Source organism: Gymnoscopelus microlampas, assembly GCF_963454915.1.
Source record: "Gymnoscopelus microlampas genome assembly, chromosome: 3".
Classification (NCBI taxonomy): Eukaryota; Metazoa; Chordata; class Actinopteri; order Myctophiformes; family Myctophidae; genus Gymnoscopelus; species Gymnoscopelus microlampas.
In genome coordinates this window covers 429,667-456,494 of record NC_139940.1, presented here as the reverse complement: position 1 = coordinate 456,494, position 26,828 = coordinate 429,667, and the positions used below count along the sequence as shown (strand labels likewise).

Below are 26,828 nucleotides of genomic sequence, written 5' to 3'. Positions count from 1 at the left end.
CACGTCATGTGAAGTCCGGCTTAGCCTGAGTCTGGCAGAACCAGGTCTCCTGGTCTTGTTTTAAAATCGTGAACGATTCTTATAGGAGGTTCCAAATGGACCCTTACAGGTCTGTAACTCTGAGAGTACACATCCAAATGAACCCGTACTCAGATTTATGGTGGTCCTTGAAATAAAAAAGTGAGTGTGATAAAAACCTGGTTCCGGAAACGGTTCCATCACATTTTGGAACCGTTTCCGGTTCCTCAATGTTGGATCCGGTTGAATAAAACCGTTTGATAAAAGTTCTGTAATAAAAGACATTTGTACAGATGAGCTCTGTGGTGTTTTTACTCTATGATCTGTCGCCCCCATGTGGACAAAGAGAAACATTACGCACACAGTTTAAGTCACTCTGGTCAGGAAACATTGATATACATTAATGTTATATTGTTTTATAATGCATGTATATTAACTCATTGAGTGTCAGAATTATTTCTGGCTATGTTGTCCCAGTGCCAGAGTTTTTTTCAAAGTAAAAAAAAGTGCTAGGAAGTGACATACAGCCTATTTCAGTTATAAGTTAAACAAGGAGGGGATGGAGCTGCACATCTTCAGAAAATGATATCTTGGGTTCTGAACATGTTTTTCAGAGAAAAACAGAAAAAAAAACACAAAGACAAAATAAAGTAACCTTGGACCTTGTTCATATATAGTCATTAAACCTGTTTGGTTTAATGACTACATTGTTACCTCCTGTCTGGACTACTGTAATGGAGTCCTGTTCAGGCTTCCAAACAAGAACCTGGATAGGCTCCAGAATTCAGCTGCCAGAGTTACACATGTAGAAACGCCGGTCCACAGACTTAGACCTCCTCTCTGTCCCCAAAACAAACAAGCAAACCTTCAGTAACAAAATCTGTAGGAGTGTAAAAAATGTGCTTTGCAACAGGGAGTGTGTTGGACAGTTTCACTGCCATAAAGCCAACGGTGCCGGAGTTTAGCTGTTCACGGACGGACAGACAGGGTGCAAAACATTGTTTATAGTCATTAAACGACAGGTTTTTCAGATTTTCATATTCCATCCTGATTGACTAAAATTGCCTTCCAAAGTTTGCAGAACTCCGTTTTGAACAAAATGCCTCAAATCATGAACACAGCATGCAATTTCTGTGAAATTTTGCACACATTCCCACTACACCAAGGAAGAAATACCACTCCTATTATAGCGCCACCTTGAGGCCAATTTTTGCAACAGTTTTCTTTTTTATGTTACTCCTACAAATTGTCCAAACATCATGCATATCACTACACATTATCTCTATAGTCACGTGATCAAGATGCTTCTGCCCGATTTTTTATATTCCATCCTGATTGGCCAATTCCTAACATTGCTGGCTCATAATAACTTACCTGACCCTGGTGGAGACCTGTGCTCCGAGGAACACTTTTTCTAGTTTTTAAATGTTTTAATAAAAAATCAGAAAACTTAGAAGAAGTTTTTAAAACCGTCCTCAGGTCTAAATGTGTTGAATGGAACCATTAAGGAATGGGAATGTTTCAGAGGAACCATTAAAGAATGGGAATGTTTAAGAGGAACCATTAAAGAATGGGAATGTTTCAGAGGAACCGTTAAGGAATGGGAACGTTTCAGAGGAACCGTTAAAGAATGGGAATGTTTCAGAGGAACCGTTAAGGAATGGGAATGTTTAAGAGGAACCATTAAGGAATGGGAATGTTTCAGAGGAACCGTTATAGAATGGGAATGTTTCAGAGGAACCGTTGAAGCAGTGATGATCTAGAACCAAACAATAAACATTAGAAACATAAACTGATGTGAACAGGACTTTAATAGCAAACCGACCAAGCATAACCATAAACATTACCATAACCATAAACAAAGCTCAGTAACATGGAGAAATGAACTATTAGGGTGGTTAACTTTAACACGGTACAGGAGCATTCTGGGACATTTTAACAACAATACAACACGTTATGTTTCCTTTAAATGATTCCTACAAACACACGTCCTTTTATGGCGTGACTACAGGTGTTTCCAGGTGTGAATGTTTCATGTTGTCGTTAGCCTCATACAGTAATATGTGATATGTGCCCGTCTCTGCACTCTGCTAACACTGGCCTCTCAGCCTATCACAATGCTTGTTACGTTCACACATGTCCTCTCAGCCTATCACAATGCTTCTTACATCAACACATGTCCTCTCAGCCTATCACAATGCTTGTTACATTAACCCATTAAGACCTGTGGCGATAGGGTTAACCCTTAAAACATTTGTAAATCCAAAAACAGTTTTTTGAAAAAAAATCAAAAAGAAAATGTTTTCAAGATTTTTCATAAATATCAGATCTACAATCTCATAGCGCGGCGAGTGCCGCGCTATGAGATTGTAGATCTGCTATTTTTGAATAGCCAAATAAATCTTAAGTGACTGCCCAGGTCAAGAGATGACTTGGGCAGGTATGATTTTGGAATGTAACAAGCATTGTGATAGGCTGAGGACACAGAGCGTTGTGATAGGCTGAGGACACAGAGCGTTGTGATAGGCTGAGGACACAGAGCGTTGTGATAGGCTGAGGACAGAGCAGTGTGTTAGGAGAGAACAGTTCCAGGCAGATATAAATATGACTTAGGAAACCAGGTGTGTTCCAGGTATGAATGTTTCACACGGTGTCTCTACTCGGCTCCCATTCCTCCTCCTGTCTGCTCGTCTCCTCCTTTCTTCTTGTGACCGGAGACGATGTCATCGATGCGGAGCAACAAGATGGCCGTCTGGAAGAAACAGGACAAATGAACCAACGCGTTGTTAGTGACATAAAGGCAGAGAACACAACCGTCTTTAGTTCACTATAAACACCAGATATCTGTCTAAATCACTATAAACACCAGATATCTGTCTAAATCACTATAAACACCAGATATCTGTCTAAATCACTGTAAACACCAGATATCTGTCTATATCAGGGCTGATGCAACTGTGATGATGCAGAGGGCCACTATATTTACACACTCACTCCAGAGGAACACGTTGCATATATGTCACCACAAAACATATTCATACAAACCATTTATGTAATGTATTTAGGTCATATATATTTCCACATATACTGTCGGGCAGAAACCTCTCATCTCTGTATTTTAACTTTTTTCGTAAATGAATGCTGTACTTCACCATTCTATGTCACACAAAAGTAGCAAAAATAGCAGATCTACAAGCTCAAAACGTGTCCTGTGGGCAAGAGCTGTGGGCAAGTAGAAATGACCTGTTCTTTCTGACGGGCAAGTGTCTCTGAGACCTTAGTGTGACCCCTACATTCACTACATGTCTCTGAGACCTTAGTGTGACCCCTACATTCACTACATGTCTCTCTCTCACCTCTACAGTCTTCTTATAGACCTGGGCTTAAGACAGACAGACAGACAGACAGACAGACAGACAGGTACCTCTACAGCAGTCTTGTAGACCTGGGCTTTGACAGACAGAGGTTCCCAGATGCCCATCTGGGTCATGTCAGCCAGAGTGCCTGTCTCACCATTCACCCCCCATGAAGTGAAGCCTTCCTGAGTGTGTTTAGCCTGAAAACACACAATATAACACACATTAACACAATATAACACAATATAACACAATATAACACAATATAACAAACATCAATACAATATAACACAATATAACAAACATTAACACAATACAACACAATATAACACAATACAACCCCCCCCCCCATGAAGTGAAGCCTTCCTGAGTGTGTTTAGCCTGAAAACACACAATATAACAAACATCAATACAATACAACCCCCAATACAAAATATATTTCCAGTAGTGATGAGCGGGTCGGGTTTTTTCATGACCCGCCCCGCCCCGCGACGGAACCCAACCCGCCTCAACCCGCCCCACAAACCCATATATAAATCTATGGCTCAACCCGCCCCGCGACCCGCGATTTTTTTTTATTCTGTAAAATCATTGTTAGAAAATAATCCCCAAGTATATTCAAACTGTTTTATTGTTATTATTCTTATTCTTATTAGGAATACAGACAAAACAAGAGCATGTGATTATTTTTATTTTTTTTGTGTGTGAGAGTGGCTGACCCGCTCACCCACAGCCCGCATAATTGCCTCTGAAATTCTGACTCGACCCACCCGCGCCACGGGTTGACCCACGGGTCCCGCGGGTTACGGGTCGACCCGCTCATCACTAATTTCCAGGTATTAGTGACGAGTGCAATCGATGCAGACAATCCTCTGCGGATCTGACACATGTTTTGGTCATGCCCTCGATTACAGGACTTTTGGACAGACATATTTAAACACTACTCTGACATATCAGGCGTAACCATCCCACCCAACCCCTTAACGGCCCTATTTGGTGTTCTTCCAGGGACTAATATCCCTCAACACCTTAAGAGGATAATCCCTTTCACTTCACTTTTAGCAAGACGTCTTATACTCCTCAAATGGAAACAAGTTTTCACACCTACACACAACGGTCACACCTACACACAACGGTCACACCTACACACAACGGTCACACCTACACACAACGGTCACACCTACACACAACGGTCACACCTACACACAACGGTCACACCTACACACAACGGTCACACCTACACACAACGGTCACACCTACACACAACGGTCACACCTACACACAACGGTCACACCTACACACAACGGTCACACCTACACACAACGGTCACACCTACACACAACGGTCACACCTACACACAACGGTCACACCTTCACACAACGGTCACACCTACACACAACGGTCACACCTACACACAACGGTCACACCTACACACAACGGTCACACCTACACACAACGGTCACACCTACACACAACGGTCACACCTACACACAACGGTCACACCTACACACAACGGTCACACCTACACACAACGGTCACACCTTCACACAACGGTCACACCTACACACAACGGTCACACCTACACACAACGGTCACACCTACACACAACGGTCACACCTACACACAACGGTCACACCTACACACAACGGTTGGATAAAGCTGAAAAGATCAGATTTTCACTCAATGGATCTCTGAGATCTTATAACCAAACATGGACGCCTTTTGTGGACAACGTAAGGACCCTGACAGTGGTTCTGGAGGAAAGCGACATTTGAATTGGGGAATGATGAAAACATAGACTCACGCATTGTTCGTGTGAACTGGTTTTACCTTTAAATTACTATTAATATTATTGTATTATTATTTTCTCTTCTTCATATTCCACTCCTGCTACTTAAATGCCTCTAAGGAACAAAGAGGGGGAAGAACAGAGAGAGAGGAAAAAAGGAGGGAAAGAAATAAGGAGAAAACAATCTATGCAATGTTATTGTCAACCGTTTCCTGTCCTGCCCCATCACTACCATGGCAAATGTGTTATTGTTCTTGGTGCTTTCTTTTTGTCTGTTCTTCTTTCCCTTTATTTTCTGATTACTTGAATATGTTTAAGAAGGGGGGAGGGCGAGGAGAGGAAGCAGGGAGAAAGGAAAAGTTTTTTTTTTTTGTACTATTAACCCATTGAGACCTGAAGCCGATTCTACATGTCTCCTAAATCTCAACAGTTTTCTGAAAAACGTACGTTTCTATATCAGTGGTGCTCAATCTTTTTCATGTCAAGGACCCCCAAAGGTATATGTATTTGGCCGCAGACCCCCATCAAAATATTTAGTTCCAGGGACCCCCCAGAAGCAAAGATTTGAGTAAAAAATGTTCGCTTTAAAAATATATATATATATTCAAAGATTTGCACACATTTTCACGATTTTTCAAAAATAGCAGATCTACAAGCTCATAGCGCGGCACTCGGTGCCGCGCTATGAGCTTGTATATCTGCTATTTTTGAATAGCCCAAAGTGTAAAATAATGCTTTTTAGCTTGAATCTAAAAATGACACAGTTCCAGGTCTTAATGGGTTAAGGCCTATTGCAGACAGGGTGTGATTAGTCAATCAGTTTTTACCGCATGCGAAAAGACGCACGAATCGAACTGGGTTCAATTGAAAAAAAGAACGCATGGCATGGCAGCACGGTAAATATGGAGCCGGTGTGCATAAGGTCATAGAGAACCATGTGTTCATTTAAAATATATTGTTCATTTTTTTCCGTGCGAAAAATCGCACCCGTCTGCAAAGGCCTCTTTCTTTGTGTGTTTGTGCAGCACTGTCTGCATCTGAGAAGTGTGGGTGGGTGGGTGGGAAATGAGGGTATACCTAAGTATTATATACATGACCTAAGTATTATATACATGCCTACATTTTAACTTTACAAATGAAGTCCTCACATGGGAGGAAGAAAAAACATGTAAAAAAAACCAACAAACAGATATATAAAAAATATAAAAAGAAGAGAATGTTGAATGACCTTATTGTTGCTTTGGATAAAAGCGTCTGCTAAATGACTGATGTAATGTAATGTAATGTAATGCAGTGAATGTGTTCATAAGTATTAATACTTAAGTACCGTATTAAACAGTACTTACTCTCAAGAGCGGTCAGTACTCGTATGGTACTGGATTCTTATAGTAATAAGTATTAATACTTACTCTCAGGGCGGTCAGTACTCGTATGGTACTGGATTCATATAGTAATAAGTATTAATACTTACTCTCAGGGCGGTCAGTACTCGTATGGTACTGGATTCATATAGTAATAAGTATTAATACTTACTCTCAGGGCGGTCAGTACTCGTATGGTACTGGCTCCACAGTTCTGGATGAGGGTTCGAGGGATGACCTCCAGAGCGGTGGCCACGGCGCGGTACGGCCACTGGGCCACGCCCGTCAGCGCGCGCGAGCGCTCCATCAGGCGCTTGGACACGCCCATCTCCACGGCCCCGCCCCCCGGCAGCAGGAAGGGCTCCAATAGGACGTTACGGCAAACCAGCATGGCGTCCTGTAGGTTACGTTCTACTTCCTGTTTACACACACACACACACACACACACACACCATTTAATACATTTTACCTTCAACACATTGCGTGCCAATCGTTGGTTCTCAAAGTGGGGTCCAGGGACCCCCAGGGGTACTTGAGGGGCTTCCAGGGGGTCCCCAGCTAAATGATGGACAGGAACCAAATGGACCCTTATGGGTCTGTAACTCTGAGAGTGTACAAATGGAACCAAATGGACCCTAACGGGTCCATTTGGTTCCATTTGTACACTCTCAGAGTTACAGACCCATAAGGGTCCATTTGGTTCCATTTGTACACTCTCAGAGTTAAATTAACATTGATTTTACAATATGAATTGGGGTCCCAGAGATAGAAATGCCATTAAATGGGGGTCCGTAGCCTCTAATGCATCTCAAACTGGGGGTCCTTGAAAATAAAATGGTTGAGGTTACTGCTAGAGCCGTAAAAAATCTTCTCTTATGGGGGTCCCTGGCATATCTTTTCAAATGGGGGTCCGCGGGCTAATAAGTGTCAATTTGGGGGTCCTTGACATGAAAAAGTTTGAGAACCACTGGTGTAGATCTACGCGCAGTGAGCCCCGCACTGGAGCCCCGCACAACAAATCTCCGCACCATGGGGGGGGATCGGCCCTTCTGCTCAGCTGCTCCTCGACTCTGGAATGCTCTCCCAGACCATCTGAGAGCACCACAGTCCACTGATCTTTTTTAACAAGGCATTTGCCTAGATAGAGATGTAGTTGTTTTATTCTTTTAAACTTCTACTGTGTTTTGCTGACTTGATTTGAATTTTATTCATTTCACTGTTTTATTATCATTGTTGTCTTCTTCTTTTTTATTGTTTTTAAACCTGTAGCACTTTGAGATTTGTTTCAAATATAAAGTGCGTTACAAATAAAATGTATTATTATTATTATTATTATTAGTGACACATTTCATTGTAGCACACCCGGATATGGAAATATCCGTATCCGGAGATTTTCGTTCCCATCCGCCGCCACTCTAAATCTTCCCCTAATCCGCCATTATCTTGGAGTTTTTTTCCTCCTCGCTGAACGCTGTTTAACATAAACCGCGACGACTGCAAAATGGAATGTCGCCGATTGAAACGGTCTTCTCTGGGCCACTCACACAGCTACCCTTAGTTAGTTTATTTTTTTTGATCCACATCAACAATTACACCAAACGTACCACACTATAATCCAACAGTTCATGCTGATTGATCAAAAAGGCATAGGCTGAAGCTCAAAGCTTATTTGTGCCTATCCTTCCTACATGTTTTTTTTTTACTTATTTACATAATTTATAAAGTTCATAACACTTCTTCTGAACACTCAACTTATTGCGTAATTACAGTCAAGATGTTACATTGATCATTGTAATCAAACACTCAAAAATATACAATACACCCATGTCTTCGTTCTTATACACATATATATGCCTGAATGCGAGCATATACTGATATACGCTCATTCAAATCTCATACCGTCGTTATACACATATATATATCTGAATGCGAGCATATACTAATATACACCCATTCAGATATCATACTGTTATACACATATATATATATACCCGAATGCGAGCATATACTGATATACCTCCATTCAAATATCATAATTATCATATCTATATTTCTCCAACAGACTCTGCTTATACTGTTTTTTTAAATTGTATTATATTTTTACATTGTTGAACCACCTCCGGTAAACCATTCCATAGCTTCACTCCACTGACAGATATGCACATGCTCTTAAGAGCTCTTAAGATTTCTAAAGTTCAATTCCCTTCTCAAATTATACCTCCCCTCTCTATCCTTAAACAATGTCTGTATATTTCCTGGTAATATTCTGTTCCTTGCCTTATAAATAATTTGTGCAGTTTTAAATTTAACTATATCTAGAAACTTCAGAGTGTTAGACCTTAACACATCCACTGCCAGGCCCGTAGTCCTACGGGCCGTTAAATCCAACCGTTAACTGCCGTTCCCGTAGCCCGTAGTCCCGTAGTTTTCCCATGTTAAATCGTGCAGGTGCAGATTCCGGATTTTTTTTGCACTTCCGGTCTCGAAGTGGGCGGACCGGAAACGAAATAATACTGTTTCCGTTTTTTCTCCCGCCTCCGTTTCCTGTCTAGCGGTCAACTTTGGACGCCATTATCTCTGGCTTGTTGTTTTTCTCACCGCATCCACCATTTTAGCGTTTTCCTCTCGTTCTCCAGAATGCAGTGTCGGATCGCCGCACGGTTTTCAGCGTTTTGTTCGGTCGGGTCCCGTGTTTGTGTCGAACCAAATGAACGCGGATTTTAAACGGATTTAGCGGGGCCTATGACGGAATCAAAAAAACAAAAAAGGTAAGAAATTGCTTGGCACTACGATGGACGTTCTGAGATTAGCCGATGGCAGTCAATGTGTTAAGAACAGTTCGTTTGTATGATCATGATATCCTACCTTGTGAATTATTCTTATTGCTCTTTTTTGGATTGTGTTAATGGTTGAAGGTTACTCTGGTAGGTGTTTCCCCACACCTCCACACAGTAAGTCAGATATGGCAGTATTAGCGTGTTATATAAGGTGTGCAGTGACTTATAATCTAAAATATGCTTTGCCTTATATAGGACTCCAATACTCCTTGCTACTTTGGTACGTACATGATTTATATGGGCTTTCCAACTGAACTTATGATCAATTATAACTCCCAAAAAAGTATTCTCATAAACTCTTTCCAATATTATTTTATCAATCATTAGCTCAACCTTTGTGTTAAAGTCTATTTTTTTATTTCCAAAAATCATAAATTTTGTTTTTTTTAATGTTTAGTGATAATTTATTTAAATCAAACCATAATTTCAGTTTCCCCAATTCAACAGAGACAACTTCCAACAGCTGCTGAAGGTTCTCCCTGGAGCAACAAATATTAGTATCATCTGCAAAAACAACACATTTCAAGATACTAGAGACTTTGCAAATATCATTTAAATATAAAATAAATAACTTGGGGCCTAATATAGACACTTGTGGGACTCCACAAGTAATAGCCGAGCTTGTTGATCTATATTCTCCCATCTGTACAAACTGCCCAATGCCTCTAAAACCATATCTATCCATTTTTCTAAGTAAAATATCATGGTCAATTGTGACCTACTGTCTACAAACAGTTTAACGCACGATCATAAGGTATTTAGTGAGGTCTGTGGCGACGTGAAAAAACAACAATAAATCGCTGGCAGTGGTGAGTACATTATGATATTAAACTCTGGCATGGAATGTGTTAACTAATCATGTTTAACTCTAATCCTGACTTTAAATAAATGAATACTTACAGCCAGTATCTCCTTGCTGGCTCCTCTCAGTAGGATAGTACATAATGAGTATAATTAAAGGAGTAGTACGTACAGCCAGTATCTCCTTGCTGGCTCCTCTCAGTAGGATAGTACATAATGAGTATAATTAAAGGAGTAGTACGTACAGCCAGTATCTCCTTGCTGGCTCCTCTCAGTAGGATAGTACATAATGAGTATAATTAAAGGAGTAGTACGTACAGCCAGTATCTCCTTGCTGGCTCCTCTCAGTAGAATAGTACAGGCTTTAGGATCTTTGCATTCGGTGACGAAGGTGAAATATTCGTCGCCGATCTTCTTCACCTCGAAGAGCCCCGCCCCCGTCCCCACGTCTTCCTCACGAAGCTCGTCTGTACGGCTGGCGATGCGCGCTCCGCACGCCCTGAGGGACGGAGAGAGAGAGAGAGAGAGAAAAGGAGAGACAAATATAATGTCAGATTATATTTAATCAAGGTAAACACATACATGGAATAGCAGTTCGCTGGGCCCATTCAAAACAGCCCTAAAAACTCATCTTTCTGGAGGCCATAAGAGGAGCTAGTACCAGTTTCCCTGTAGACAGACGACCCCCCCCCCTTTTTTGGATATATTTTTTTATTTTTCATGCTTTTTTTGTACATAGTGATATTTTTTCTGTTTTCCCTTTATCTGACTGACTGTGTTTATGTCCTTTATACATCCTGTACTTCTGTGGACATAAATACATATTTAAAGTGTGTGTGTGTGTGTGTATGTGTGTGTGTGTGTGTGTGTGTGTGTGTGTGTGTGTGTGTGTGTGTGTGTGTGTGTACCTGGCAATGCGGTTGTTGTCAGTCTTCCTGACGCGGCGGATGGCTGTGATGTTGGCCTTCATCAGGTAGTGTTGAGCCAGGTCTGACAGACAGACAGACAGACAGACAGACAGACAGACAGAGACAGTTAACAAACAACAAAGGCTTGTCAGAATGTTTACGCATTTGCATTCGAACCACAACCAGGGAGGCGTGTGAGACTGTACTTCGCTCGTTACCCAGTAATAGTGCATGACTCTGAGGAGATGGCTGTCTCTGAGGACTTTATATCTGACTCCAGTATCTCTGTCAGAGCATCTATGACTGTGTGTGGAACAGAACACCAACTCACACTGACTAATGCCTGAGGACGCCTCTTATGGGCACAACAGCAAAGACAGCGACAGCACTGGACTGAGCTGAAGCTGCATGTCTCCCTGCTGTCCATTATGTCTCTCTTTCTCTGAAGACTGCATGTCTCCCTGCTGTCCATTATGTCCCTGTCTCTCTGAAGACTGCATGTCTCCCTGCTGTCCATTCTGTCTGTCTTTCTGAAGACTGCATGTCTCCCTGCTGTCCATTCTGTCTCTCACTCTGGGTTCAAAAATGTTGCTTTAGACGAGTGCATTGTTGTCTTTACTCTGAAAGCGAGGTTGCAGGTTTTACCATCTAAACTTAAACTCTCCATCTGGTTTCCAGGCAACCATGCTCCTCACTGTATACATCATGGTCATGAACAAATAGCTGAAACCATGTCCCACATCTTATATGGGTGCCATGTATACAGGGGACTCTACATAAGTAGGCATGACAGAATAGTGGATTTGATATCAAAAGATATCACTTCTATTTTCAGGTCCTCCATCATGCTGTATAAGCATTCTACTGTGAAGCCGAGCATGTTTAGCCTGTGTAACGATGATTCTGTGTTCTCTAACATTATAACATGTTTAACCTGTGTAATGATGATTCTGTGTTCTCTAACATTATAACATGTTTAACCTGTGTAATGATGATTCTGTGTTCTCTAACATTATAACATGTTTAACCTGTGTAATGATGATTCTGTGTTCTCTAACATTATAACATGTTTAGTCTGTGTAATGATGATTCTGTGTTCTCTGACATTATAACATGTTTAACCTGTGTAATGATGATTCTGTGTTCTCTAACATTATAACATGTTTAACCTGTGTAATGATGATTCTGTGTTCTCTAACATTATAACATGTTTAACCTGTGTAATGATGATTCTGTGTTGTATAACATTATAACATGTTTAACCTGTGTAATGATGATTCTGTGTTCTCTAACATTATAACATGTTTAACCTGTGTAATGATGATTCTGTGTTCTCTAACATTAACATGTTTAGCATGTGTAATGATGATTCTGTGTTCTCTAACATTTCAGCACACCTGATGTCATTGTTGTTAATGAAAACCATAGGGAGGTGTTCATTCTGGAGGTCGGCTGTACTTTTGATTACAGCTTAGAGGAAGCCTTCCTAACCAAAGTGCTAAAATATCATCAGCTAGAGCAGACCATCTCTCAGCTAGGCTACAGATGTAAACTGTAGGTTTTTAACTTTGGTAGTCTATAGGACACAAGTTGGTTGTGAGGGGCCTTCAAATGGCCGGCCTCTCCAAAAGGAGGGCTAAACAATTAGCAAGGTACTGCTCAATATCAGCTCTTATAGGAAGACGTTCAATATGGAGGAGGCGTTGTGTCCTTTACCCATGATTGTTGTCCGCTGTGTTCCACAAGTATGACATCTTTTGTTTTGTATACAACAATGCTCTGCTTTACATGCACTTTGTAACTTTCCCTTTATCTGATGCACTGTGTTTATGTCCTTTATATATCCTGTACTTCTGTTTATGTGGACGTGTGTGTGTGTGTGTGTGTGTGTGTGTGTGTGTGTGTGTGTGTGTGTATATACACACCAGAGATGCCCTTCTCAGTGAAGATCAGGTCAGGTTTCAGTCTAATGATGTCCTCACAGATGGTCTGGATGTATTCTTCCTCCATCTGAAGGATCCTGGCAAAGTCTTCCTCCTTAGTAATCTCTATGTCCGTCTGCAACACATTTAGATTACATTTAGATTACATTTAGATTACTGTAGTACTGAGGACTTCATAAAGTCTTCCTCCTTAGTGATCTCTATGTCAGTCTGTCACACACACACACACACACACACACACACACACACACACACACACACACACAGCATTGTGTATACAAACAGCCTAACCCTGACATGTCTTGTATCACTTCCAGTGTAAACTGATAGCCTTTAGCAGCCTATAGAGAACAGTGTGTGTGTAGATAGTGTGTAGATAGTGTGTAGGTTGTGGCCCTCATGTATAAACATGGTGTAGATCACATAATTATTATTGAGTAAAAGTCTGCTGCAGGCCTTATGTGTATTTTGTGTGTATTTTAAACTTGCTTTATTGTTTGTATTTCTTTTCTGTTTTGTTAGGCGACCTTGGGTGACCTGAAAGGCGCCATATAAATAAAATGTATTATTATTATTATTATTATTATAATGTGTGTACGGTGAGATCACACAACTTTCTGTATTTATCAACATATCCTGACTTAGTCTTCAGCGTACGACCTGCTCAGATCTAACCTCAGGTCTGACATTAGATCCAATCAGGTCAGTTGTAGATTAACTAAGGTTGGGCGATTGGACGAATATATCGGCTGTCGGCGATTGGATCAAGTCCAATCGCCGAATGTTTTTATTAGGTGATTTTTCGGACGATATTTGATTTTATTCAGCAAAATAAATGTATCCTAATGGTCTGCCTCCTCCAGAATTAAACTCTTCAAATACAGCCACATTTAATGTAAAGTGCAATACAAAGCAACGCACGAAATGTGAATCAATTTGGGCCGTTCTAATAATGACTGATGATGATGATGATGATGAAGGCATGCGCTCTGGTTGTGCTTATTTCTGACCAGTCTAGGCTACAGAACTCAGTCCCTCCCCAGTAGGTAAACCCCAATCCACGGAGCGCTGCCCTGCCCTGCGCTCAGCCATTACCACGGTGTCAACGCTCCGCGGACGCGACACCGCAGCAATGGCCGCCTACAGGCAGCTCCAGGCAGCGCGTCTGTGGATTCGTCTATAGCAGTGGTTTTCAACCTTTTTCGTGTCAAGGACCCCCAAATTGACACATATTAGCCCACGGACCCCCATTTGAAAAGATATGCCAGGGACTCAACCATTTTGATTTATTGGGGTTCCCAATCTACACTGTATCATCATCATCAGTGTTCATTTAACTCTGAGAGTGTACAAATGGAACCAAATGGACCCGTTAGGGTCCATTTGGTTCCATTTGTACACTCTCAGAGTTACAGACATATAAGGGTCCATTTGGTTCCATTTGTACACTCTCAGAGTTACAGACATATAAGGGTCCATTTGGTTCCTAATTATTAATTTGGCTGGGGACCCCCTGGAACCCCCTCAAGGACCACTGGTGGTCCCCGGACCACTGGTTGAAAACCACTGGTCTATAGGGCTGCTACTGAATGGAGGAGAGCAGAGGAAAGAGGGACTAGTTTTGCTTTCCTAGTTGTCTGTTTATCAGCTACTGTATGTTTGATGATAGCTGTAATTCTTAAATAAAAACTAAATTGAAAGCAAAGCTCTAGTTTCTGCAAATCCTCTCTGTGCATATTTACAAGCTTGATGACGCAGTAACGTCGCCTTTCATTGACCCGACACAGCCCAATGTATAGTCCGTCGTACGACGTGGTCGTGCGCCGAAAATAGCAGATCTACAAGCTCACTATGCGTCATGTACGCGACGCGCTGTGAGCTTGTAGATCTGCTATTTTTGACAAGCGACCCGCTGTACGGCGAAGTATAACTCAAGCTTAAAGGACTCGGGAGCTGTTCTCACATTAATGCTTTTCTAGCGAGAATATATGGTCCATCGGCGATTTTTGGGCCGGCCATGGCCAAGAGGAATGTTTTGGCATCTCGCCCAACCTTATTGTAGACTTTGGCTGAACCCGTTTGTTACATTATAGACATGATGAGCAGCATGTCTGACAGACATCTGAACACATGTATCCATATGTCCTATATGTATGTATATCTAACACACTAATAAATATAACATTTTATAAACTCATTTAAACTGCTTTAACATTCATTCAGATAGGATTGCAGATCTGGCTGCATTGGCTATTTGAAAATAGCAGATCTACAAGCTCACAACGTGTCGCATCGCGGCACGTTGTGAGCTTGTAGATCTGCTATTTTCTATAGTGTAGTAGATAGTGTGTACCTGGTTCTCTCCTAGGGTCCCCACACATTTTTAGCAATGAATTTCCAAAACTTTTCCAAAACCTTTCCAGAATATTTAGCCCAATTTCCAGGCCTATATAACAATCATTCAGCGCAATAATGTGTCTCTTACTCCTATGTACAATGCCCTAAAAAAAACAAAAAAATAAAGCATAGAATATAGCATGGTACAATTCCATTCAAAATTTCGTGCAAAATTAGGGCATAGCTCAGTGGAATACAAGACTCATTATGGCATCCGTATGACTTATCTTTTTGTTTTTAAATAATATTGCCTTGCATTTGCCCCATTTATGAATTTAAAAGTAATGAAGGATGTTTTAAATTACAATTTTGTTGTAGGTTTTCCTATGTTTTTCCTATTACGTTTTCAACAAGAGGATACCGTGAGACACGAGGAGGGATGAACATAATTGTGTAAAACAAATCAAGAGTGGTAAACTTAAAGTGCCATTTATTTTAGGAACAGTAGCCTACAGTATCCGGCTAAGATTTGTGGCATAACTTGCAGCCAGCTCTATTCGGGTCCTCTTCTCACTTTACCCAGTCTTTAAACTTTTCATTTGTATTAAACAAACATTTCCCTGGCATTGTGGATTATACTACTAGTTCAACCAATATATTTTAACTGCGTTCGTTTACGCTTCACCGACTATTCACATGTTGCTCGCACGCAATTGTTTGTTGGGACAGCAAACACACAACCTGCACAAGTTGCCAGGTTGGTGTCACGTGACAAACGAACAGCTGTACAAGCTAACTACTCATCACGCTGCAGCACGTTGTGAGCTTGTAGCTCTGTTCTTTTTATCACGTGACACCAACCCGGCACCCTATGCAGTGCAACCTAACAATTGAGACATACATTAGGCTGCCATCACACAGCCCGTTTGGTGAAAGACTACTTATGTTACATATTTCCTGTAATGTCCTTTCTTGTACTCCAGAGAACAGAGTGTGTGTGTGTGTGTGTGTGTAGATAGTGTGTAGATAGATGTGTGTACCTGGCTCTCTCCTTTCTTATACTCCAGAGAACAGTCCAGTAAGATGATTCGTGGCTCTTTGATGAGTCGTCTCATTCTAGCGTGAGTCACATCCTTGTTGACCATGACTCCTCTGAGCACACAGGAGTCCTCTATGATGCCTCCTGGAACCTATACACACACACACACACACACACACACACACAGGTTTGTATTGCTGTACTTGTGAGGACATAAACATGTCTTAAACAGTGATGTTATGAATGTCAGACATGTTTTAACCACACGCCTAAAGCCAAAACATTTCAGATCTACAAACCACCAGTTCATTATGCTCTATAGGGCATCGCACTTCCGCCCACTTCCTGTTGCCGGAAGTAAATACTCGATGCATTTTTCCCATTGACTTTTCCAAAAATATTTATATCAATTAATTTAAGCCTAGAATCAAGCTATCCAGGATCCTGGTGAATCATGACCATAAATATTTTTTCTATTTTATATTTAATGATATGATATACTATATTTAATAAATACCCTTTGTTTTGCCGTTTTCAATTTTTTTTTTTCACAGAATCAAACGTTTTATGGTCATGATTCACCAGGATCCTGGATAGCTTGATTCTAGACTTAAATTAATTTATATAAATATCTTTGTAAAAGTCAATGGGAAAAATGCATTGAGTATTTACTTCCGGCACCAGGAAGTGGGCGGGAACTGCGATGCCCTATAGAGGACACATTATCATCATTATTATTATGATGCTAGAAGGTGGTATGGCTCAGGGTAGAGGACTTTTTTTTAAATGTTTGATTACACTTATACGCAAGGGATAACGTATGGGGAGGTGGTCATTATTGAAATTTAATGCCCTTCAGGGTGATTATGCACCTTGGCAGAGCAGAGGTGCATAATCACCCTGAAGGGCTTTAAATTTCAATAATGACCACCTCCCCATACATTATCCTGCTTATTACACGGCTACTTAATAAATACATAAATACATTTACCCAAAAGTAACAACAAAACAAAGTATTTCATTGCTTACAGCAATGAAAGTATTCCATAAGTATTGGGCTGGGCGGACAACTTCGCCTCGGAAAACAAATGACGGTATTCCACAAGGTAACCGGAGAACTCGCCCCAAAACACACTCGCCCCCCATTCTATATACCGCCGATTTGCCTGGAATATTACCGGGTTTGCCCCGGGGCGAGTGTTTTGGGGCGAGTGTTTTGGTATTCCCACAAGGAAGTGCAGTGGATCAAATAGAATGACTTTTCGGTTATTGCATCGTCTATTTCTCACTTCAAATGTTTTCAAAAACATTCTTGAGAGCAACGTTTAGTTGTAAATGACATTGTGTGTTTGTTTACATGGCTGTTATGTTGGATAAAGCATAAAACCAAGCAGCGCAGGTTAATATTAATTATGTTAATATACGCTAATGTTATGAAAACAAGTAATTATATTTCTAAAATCTATGAAGTGTTTAATGAGGAGAGCAATGTAACAAGAAGAAAGACGTTCATAGCATTTCTGCCGCGCTAGTTCTTCTACCTCTTTGCAGAAGTTATTGTAATATTTAAAGTCCTGTTTATTATTGTAGGCCTATATAATAAGTGTCATGAAGCATCAGGGCATTAATTCACACGCTGTTGTGATGCATTGTGAGCTTGGAGATCCATTGTTAGCTTTTGGGAATTTCTACTCTTTTGAAACCTCTCCCTCAGCAGTGAGTGGAGCTACTGTTGTTTGGACACCTAACTCCACTTCAGCTGGATTTCTGCTCGTCTGAAACTACTAACTCCACTTCAGCTGGATTTGGGTAAAGTGTTGATAATATAATGACATATGCAAGTATCTGACAATATATAAAGTCACTATACCACCTTTGATGAGGCTGTACTGCTTTGTTTTAAAAATATAAGGTTTTCTTAATTTCCTGAAAAACGTATATTTTGTTTTTTCGTTTCCTGAACAATGAGCGTTTTGGAGAGTTGGCAGGTTCGCGCTGGACAGCAGAGTTATACTAGGTAAGGTAAGGTAAGGTAAACTTTATTGTCCCGAAGGAAATTTGGTTTTGGCTTTAACCCCAGCTGCAGCCACACATAAAACAATGACAAATACAAAATACATAACAGGGGGGGGGGGGGACAACATTACACAAGTGCACAGATAGTGATCGGTCTACTCTTAATGGTCACTGCAGGGCCTCATTTAGCATTTTAGTTGCCACAGGAACAAACGATTTTTTGAATCTTACATAATTCCATCTAGGTTCGCTATACCTTCTCCCAGAAGGCATCATTACATACTGTCCATGTAGAACATGGGAGGCATCACTGACTATTTTCTGAGCCTGTCTTAGCGTGGCCTGCTCGTAAATAGACTGCAGAGAGGGGAGTTGTCTTACTCCTATGATTTTCCCTGCAGTCTGCACCAATCGGAGCAATTTGGACCTCAGTTGCACTGAGAGGTTGCCAAACCAAACTGTGATGCCAAATCTGACCAGACTTTCCAAGACCGCTCGGTAGAACACTAACATAAACTTTTGGTCAACACCATGAACCCTGAGACGGCGGAGGAAATGCAGTCTTTGCTGAACTTTACTACAGAGACAGTCCACATGTGTATTCCACGTTAGCGAGTTGTCAATACTAATGCCCAAGTATTTATGAGGAGACCTGTGAGATGGTCGAGTCATGAATGACCACAGGCCTGTGGTCACCGATACTCCTAGGGTCCAACACCATCTCCTGTGTCTTCCTCACATTGAGAACAAGGTGGTTGTCATCGCACCATGCTACAAACCTCTGAACCTCTGAGAAATAGTTATCTAAATCTCTATCCTTACCCAGTAGGGATAGGATGGCAGTGTCGTCCGAGAATTTAATAATGTAATTATTCGGGTTACCGCTTCTGCACTCATTTGTGTATAAGGTGAAAGGGACAGGTGAGCTAACGCAGCCCTGCGGTGCTCCAGTACTCAGGGTTCTGGGCTCTGACCTGGTACCATTCACACTGACCCTTTGTGTACGTTCAGTTAAAAAATAATAATACCACCTGATAATAACTACTACACACTAGCACACTGGACCTTACCTTCTCCACCTTGGCGTACTTCTTGATGTCGATCTCCTTGCGTCCGTTCTCCTCCATCTCCACCGTCCTCACAGCATCCAGAGCGATGTTACAGGCCAGGCTGGACCAGCGGCTCAGAGCCTTGGTGTTGATGGCAGAGTTAATGATCTGCAGCATCATGGAGCGATCGTTGGGATCTACTGGAGTACTGAGAGAACACATGACATCATCATTAAGATCTACTGGATCTACTGGAGTACTGAGAGAACCATGACAACATCATTAAGATCTACTGGATCTAGTGGAGTACTGAGAGAACCATTAATAACATCATTAAGATGGTTAAGGATATAAACCCAACGCTCCAACATCTCTTATTAAGGTGGCGGCACGGGATCACTGTAGCCCCGCCCGAGTCTCATGGGGAATAGTATAGCCTTCATGACAGCTTTATTTTAGTGTAACTCCAACGTGCACTGCTCTGTATGGGTTAAATACATTAATATACAAACGTATTCCATTCACAGCGATGTGGTGTCATGATCTATCATTCATGTAAGCTACTAGCCTACTGGATTGACAAAGACTGACAAAGACAAAGACTGACAAAGACTGTTTATACTGCATACACATTGTACTATATTATCATATATTATCTTACACTATTATATTTGCTACTATTGTTATTGTTACTACTTGTATCTCTTTCTGTCTCTCCTCTCTCTCTCTCTTCTTTAACCCCCGACACGGTCGAGGCAGAAGGCCCCCACCCTAGAGCCTAGGGTCTGCCTGACGTTTCTTCCAGTTAAGTTTTGTTGCCACTGTCGCAAAATGTCTTGCTCAGGATGGACTGTGGGGTCTCTGTTCTACATGTAAAGTGTCTTGTTGTTCAGGATGGACTGTGGGGTCTCTGCTCTACATGTAAAGTGTCTTGTTGTTCAGGATGGACTGTGGGGTCTCTGCTCTACATGTAAAGTGTCTTGTTGTTCAGGATGGACTGTGGGGTCTCTGCTCTAAATGTAAAGTGTCTTGAGACAACTTGTTGTGATTTGACACTTTAATAGAATTGAATTGACTGTACCGTTACACAGTTGGGCTTCGAGGTGTGTGTGTGTGTGTGTGTGTGTGTGTGTGTGTGTGTGTGTGTGTGTGTGTGTGTGTGTGTGTGTGTGTGTGTGTGTTTACCTGACTTCCTTCAGCATGTCCAGCATGTCGTCCAGAGCCTGTCTGTAAGCACTGATGATCACTGTAGGATGCATCTGTTGTTCTAAGAACTGTTCTGCTACTGACAGCATCTCACCAGCTGAAACACACAATATGTACTACACATCAGATACACAACATGTACTACACATCAGTTACACAACATCTCTCCAGCTGAAATACACAATATAACTCTAACAGTCAATGAGTTCAGATAGTCAAAGGGGCCTCAATGCCCTTAATGACCTCAATCCCCTCCACACTGTCCTCATACCTGAGCAGAATAACTTTAAGCTGTGAGTGTAACGTTTGTCCACTTGGGGGCGACACGGACCATAGGATAAAAACCCAGAGAGCTCAATGTTCAAACAGTGAAATTAGATAAATAGTTTTTTTTTTAAAAGCAGTGTGGTTTTCCAGCCCTGCTATAGGCTGCAAACTTAAGCTCCTCCCACATCAATTGTTACATGATCGCCTGATCACAATTATTTGTGATCATCACAATTATTTTTAGCATAAAGTCTATAGCAATGAGACATCAACTCACCCAGTATAATGACAGAAGTGGTTCTATAGGTAATAATTAACTCATTCATTAACTCACCCAGTATAATAACAGAGGTGGTTCCATCTCCAACCTCCTCATCCTGAGTTCTGCTGATCTCTATCATGGACTTAGCTGCTGGATGCTGCACCTGGATCTACACACACACACACACACACACACACACAGTTTAGCCCCTAACACATCACCAAAACTCATTGACTGGCTTGGTGGCTGCTATGTATATGTTATCAAATCACTACATAATGTTACATCATTGCCTTAAATGGCGATATATTGACAAGGAAAGGATGATTAAAAAATCATTATGTTTGTATTATTAGCCTTGGTGAACGTCTGACTCTTACTGTATGTCTTATGTCAGGGGGCGGCAGTGGCTCAGGGGTAGAGTGGCCGGGTAGAGTGAACTGGAAACCGCAAGGTTCCCAGTTCGATCCCGGGCTCCCAGAGTTAGTGTGGAAGTGTCCTTGAGCAAGACGTTGAACCCCGAATTGCTCCTGATGAGCAGGTTGGTGCCTTGTATGGTTTCCTCCGCCATCGATGTGTGAATGTGTGTGTGAATGGGTTAATGGCACAATCAATGTAAAGGGCTTTGGATAAAAGCACTATATAAATGCACCATTTACCATTTATGTCTGTATCAGAAATGACTTTGTACAGGTGGAAAACTTTAGTTAAACTTGCAGAGTGACGCATTACTTTACCTGAGTTACATCTTCTGATAGTTGTACTTGAATGTTGACATGATATAATAATCCTGTTTAGTGTTTCATTAGCGCGAGCGTGGAACACAATCTAAATACAGCGTGTAGTGACGCTGATGTAAACACACGTTGAAAGGCTAGGATCAAGATACCAAGGATTCGACCGTGTTGTCACTGCTATGCGACACGGAAGTAGAACAACGGCATAAAGGTACCAAGGATTCGTCGATGATGTGACGTCACTGACGAATCCTTGGCCCCTGATTTACACTGCGAGAGAGGCTCGCGTCGCAAAAGCCAGTGTTGTTAATTCAGCCAGAATCTGTCATTTGCGTTTCAAATGGTAGTGTTTGATCGGCTGGTGATATAACTTAACAGTCACAAGGTATTTATAAACATACTTGAGTGGATGACAGTGACGGAGAATTTTAATGGAGTCTTGATCAGGACGCGCTGCACACTTCTGTGTTGCTTGCATGTGTCAGCCCGTACAACATGTGTCGCGCGGCCACACCGCGGTCCGCACTCCGTGCTTTTTATCTTTACTTTTTTATTACTGATTTTATGTTAAAACTACATGTTAAAAAAGGATTGAACAAGTGATATTACTCTAACAGAGAACATAAACTCTCCAGAAAAGTTTCACAACATGCTGGTTAGAAGTGCTGGAGTGTTTTAATCAGAGCGTTTAATCGGTCATTTTCCTGCGATCCGATTCGATCAGATATCAGATATGCATAAGGTCAGGACCTTATGAGACAGAGGGACATGCATAAGGTCAGGACCTTATGAGACAGAGGGACATGATGTGTCTCAGTGTTGTGAAGCTTGCAATGCTCATCAGGGATTTGCAGAAACTAGAGTTGTACTCGTTTAATTTTCGTTTTTACGTCTTGTCTTGTCTTGGTAACCTGAAGACTCACCACAACAGTCGAATGAATGAATGAATGAATGAATCTTTATTTGTCACTCTCTCCATGTACTTACATACATACAAGAATGAAATATCGTTCCCCCCAGTCACTAGCAGTGTAACATAAAAACATAAAACATCAAGCCTATCTAAAAACATAACACATAACAGTCGTCCCCATTTGCGTAGGCGTTGTTCCGAGGTCGCGGGATTAGACCCAGGGTGAGCGTGTTTTGGGGCGACTGACCGTTCTTCTATTTTACCTTTAATTTACCATGGTGAGGGCCGCCTACCGGGGAACTCTGATCTATATAGTTATAATATACCTATATATGAGCAATGTGTAATAACATCTATAATGATTTGATCAACAAAACATCTATAATGATACCTATACATGAGCATCTGTAATGATAACAATAACTGTCTGTCTGTCTGTCTGTCTGTCTCTATGTCTGTGTGTCTGTGTGTGTGTGTGTGTGTGTGTGTGTGTGTGTGTGTGTGTGTGTGTGTGTGTGTGTGTGTGTGTGTGTGTACCTCTCTAAGGATGGCGTTTCCATCGTTAGTCATAACGATGCCTCCCATGGGATCCAGTAACATCTTCATCATGGCTCTGGGTCCCAGGCACGTTCTGATGACATCAGCAATGGTCTGCAAGAGACACAATATGAATATTCATTAAACATTAGGCACGCTCTGATGACATCAGCAATGGTCTGCAAGAGACACACAATATGAATATTCATTAACCGTTACCTTAGCTGCAGTAATAGTTACCTATATGAATATTAATTAATAGTTAATTATATGAATATTAATTAAATGTTACCTTAGCTGCAGTAATAGTTAATTACATGAATATGAATTACCTTAATGAATATTAATTACCATATTAATGAATATGAATTACCTTAGCTGCAGTAATAGTTAATTATATGTTAATTATATGTTAAGTATATGTTAATGATATGTTAATGGTATGTACCTTAGCTGCAGTGATGTTTCCAGTCTGAACCTTACGTCCAGACTCTCTCTTCATGTTCTGACCTGAAACAATAACAACAACACATTTTAAACTCTGTTCCACTTCATCGTATGACAAACAACACACATAGCAGATCTACAAGCTCACAAGCATGAATGGCATTTCAGTTCAAAATGTTTGCTTTAAAAATATATATATATTCAAAGATTTGCAAACATTTTCAAGATTTTTCAAAAATATCAGATCTACAAGCTCATAGAGCTATGAGCTTGTAGATCTGATATTTTTGAATTGCCAAAGTATAAACCACTGGTTAAAGTGGTTACACTGATGCGTTCCTGGTCTTAATGGGTTAAACCCACTATGATGCATCATTTTAAAACTTTAATATTTTAAATGATATTTATTATTAAATATTTGATACATTTTAAGGGGTTCAACTTGTATGGTTTTAGTCATTCAGGTCATATTAATGATTGTATAATAATGATCAAATTAATGATTGTATAATAATGATCATATTAATGATTGTATAATAATGATCATATTAATGATTGTATAATAATGATCAAATTAATGATTGTATAATAATGATCATATTAATGATTGTATAATAATGATCATATTAATGATTGTATAATAATGATCATATCAATGATTGTATAATAATGATCAGATGCAGACAGAATGTTCAGGAACATTCTACATGACAGCTTTGTCCCGTCAGGCTAAAGCTAAGCTAAGCTAAGCTAAGCTAAAGCTAAAGCTAACAGGCTTAGTCTCACAGCAACAGCATGAGCAGCGCGGCATGGGGTCGTAGGGTAATTTATTTTACCTTGACAATATATTTCCTAAACCCACTGTGCTATACAAACACTGTTTATTATTATTACTATTATTATAAAGCAGTGTTTATTAACCTGGGGGGTCCGGGGACCCCCAGGGATACTTGAGGGTTTTCCAGGGGGTCTACCAGAGCATCACAATCAGTTAAATCACGTTAACCACATCTTTAAACTTTGGCTTTTGAAAAACAGCCGATCTACAAGCTCAGTGACAAAACATTACTTGTATTATTATTTTTACGTCAGCACTTTTCTTTAAGCAAAAATAGCAGATCTACAAAGAGCTCAAAACGATCTGCTAGTTTTGCTATTTTTAAATTGGACTCCTGATTTTTTTTAACTATACAATGTATTATTAACTCAATAATAAATACATTAGTAAAAGTAAATAAAGATGCCTCTCAACAGGTTCAGTGGTAAAAACATTACCTCACACCCTGCTGTAAATATAATATAATATAATATAATATATAATATGGTAAATAAAGGTGATAAGAGAAACACTGATTTAATGTGTGCTAAATAAAGGTAAATAAAGATACCTTTAAACAGATTAACCCATTGAGACCTGAAGCCGATTCTACACGTCTCCTAAATCTCAACAGTTTTCTGAAAAACGTATGTTTCTATATCAGTGCCGTGGTGCTCAATCTTTTTCATGTCAAGGACCCCCAAAATGATATGTATTTGGCCGCGGACCCCCATCAAAATATCTTGTTCCAGGGACCCCCCAGAAGCAAAGATTTGAGTTAAAAATGTTCGCTTTAAAGGTATTTATATTCAAAGATTTGCACACATTTTCACGATTTTTCAAAAATATCAGATCTACAAGCTCATAGCGCGGCACTCGGTGCCGCGCTATGAGCTTGTATATCTGATATTTTTGAATAGCCCAAAGTGTAAAATAATGCTTTTTAGCTCAAATCTAAAAATGACACAGTTCCAGGTCTTAAAACAGAGTAATGGTAAAAATGTTACCTCTCACACCCTGCTGTAAAACGTGCTAACATTACATTACAGCCGGCTAAGCGGCTACATGCTAACTCACTATGTCCACAGACACAACTATACACGTTATAAAGTCTATAAACACATGAATTAAAACATAAATATCATGTTTAATGTTTAATGTTTTAATAAAGTCACTGAACACGAGGAGGACCGGTCTCTGTAGCATGTTAGCTACATTAGCTTAGCCTCAGTCCTCATAGAGTGTACTGTCTCCATGGTGTTATTAACAGTAACACACACACATATATGGTGTTTAATGTATTAATAACGGTCATAATAACATTTATAACATATATAATAAACTCACTCAACACTAGGACTGGTCTTCCCATCATCTTGAAGCTCGAGCGTTTCTCCACGAGACTGACTGCACAAAGCAAGAGGAAGCACTGCGTCACCAGGGCGGGGCCTAACGGACGGCGGAGCCAATCAGAGGAGAGAACACAAGAGACCGACGGCCGCCTGGGCCAATCAGCGACTGACCTCACAGGGCTTCTCTTTTTTTTGTTCTCCTCACAGCCTCGGTAACTGTCGTCGTTAAGGTGTTATTTACTGCTCGGTGCTCACATCCGGTCTAAAGCCCGCCTACTGTATCCGGTGATTAACACGCCCCGTTTTACACGCTCACAAACAAGCCGTTTCCGTATCCGCTCCAAACCGGATGTGTGTCCTACACAGAGAATTGGTCCCGGTCCGATGAGCACAAAAAGATGCTCTGTCACATGGGTGTGGCTTTAATATACAGCCTTTACTTCTATATAAGGTATCAATTATATATCTATATCTATGTATATATCTATATATATATATATCTATATATCTATATATCTATATATATATATCTATATCGATCGACAGACAGACAGACAGACAGACAGACAGACAGACAGACAGACTATGGATCATCGTAACACCAGAAACCTCCAGACATAAACTGTATCTTACATTTACGTATTTATGTAACGTAATAATAATCATCATAATAATCATAATAATACATTTTATTTAGAATGCACGTCACATTTTTGCAAATCACAAAGTACAGGGTTTAAAAACATTAAAATAACAAAGACAAGACAGAGATAAAACACATTCTGCAACAACACAAGACCTTCTGAGGTGAAAAGTACTCTGTCAGCAGTCTGACA

The 26,828-nt window shown here is 40.6% G+C and overlaps 1 protein-coding gene across 1 annotated transcript; it reads right to left on the bottom strand.

Annotated features, from left to right (window-relative positions):
• Nucleotides 1-1,811: 1,811 nt before the first annotated feature.
• LOC311042411 (T-complex protein 1 subunit gamma) lies at nt 1,812-26,081 on the bottom strand. The gene is made up of 13 exons (XM_084053120.1): nt 25,988-26,081; nt 23,825-23,886; nt 23,377-23,490; nt 21,262-21,358; nt 20,640-20,757; nt 19,476-19,662; nt 16,391-16,540; nt 12,996-13,128; nt 11,071-11,152; nt 10,481-10,661; nt 6,697-6,942; nt 3,443-3,574; nt 1,812-2,770 (listed from the first exon to the last, which is right to left on the bottom strand). The coding sequence occupies exons 1-13, from the start codon at nt 26,013-26,015 to the stop codon at nt 2,675-2,677; spliced, it is 1,626 nt and encodes a 541-aa protein (XP_083909246.1). The 5' UTR covers nt 26,016-26,081; the 3' UTR covers nt 1,812-2,674.
• Nucleotides 26,082-26,828: the final 747 nt, after the last annotated feature.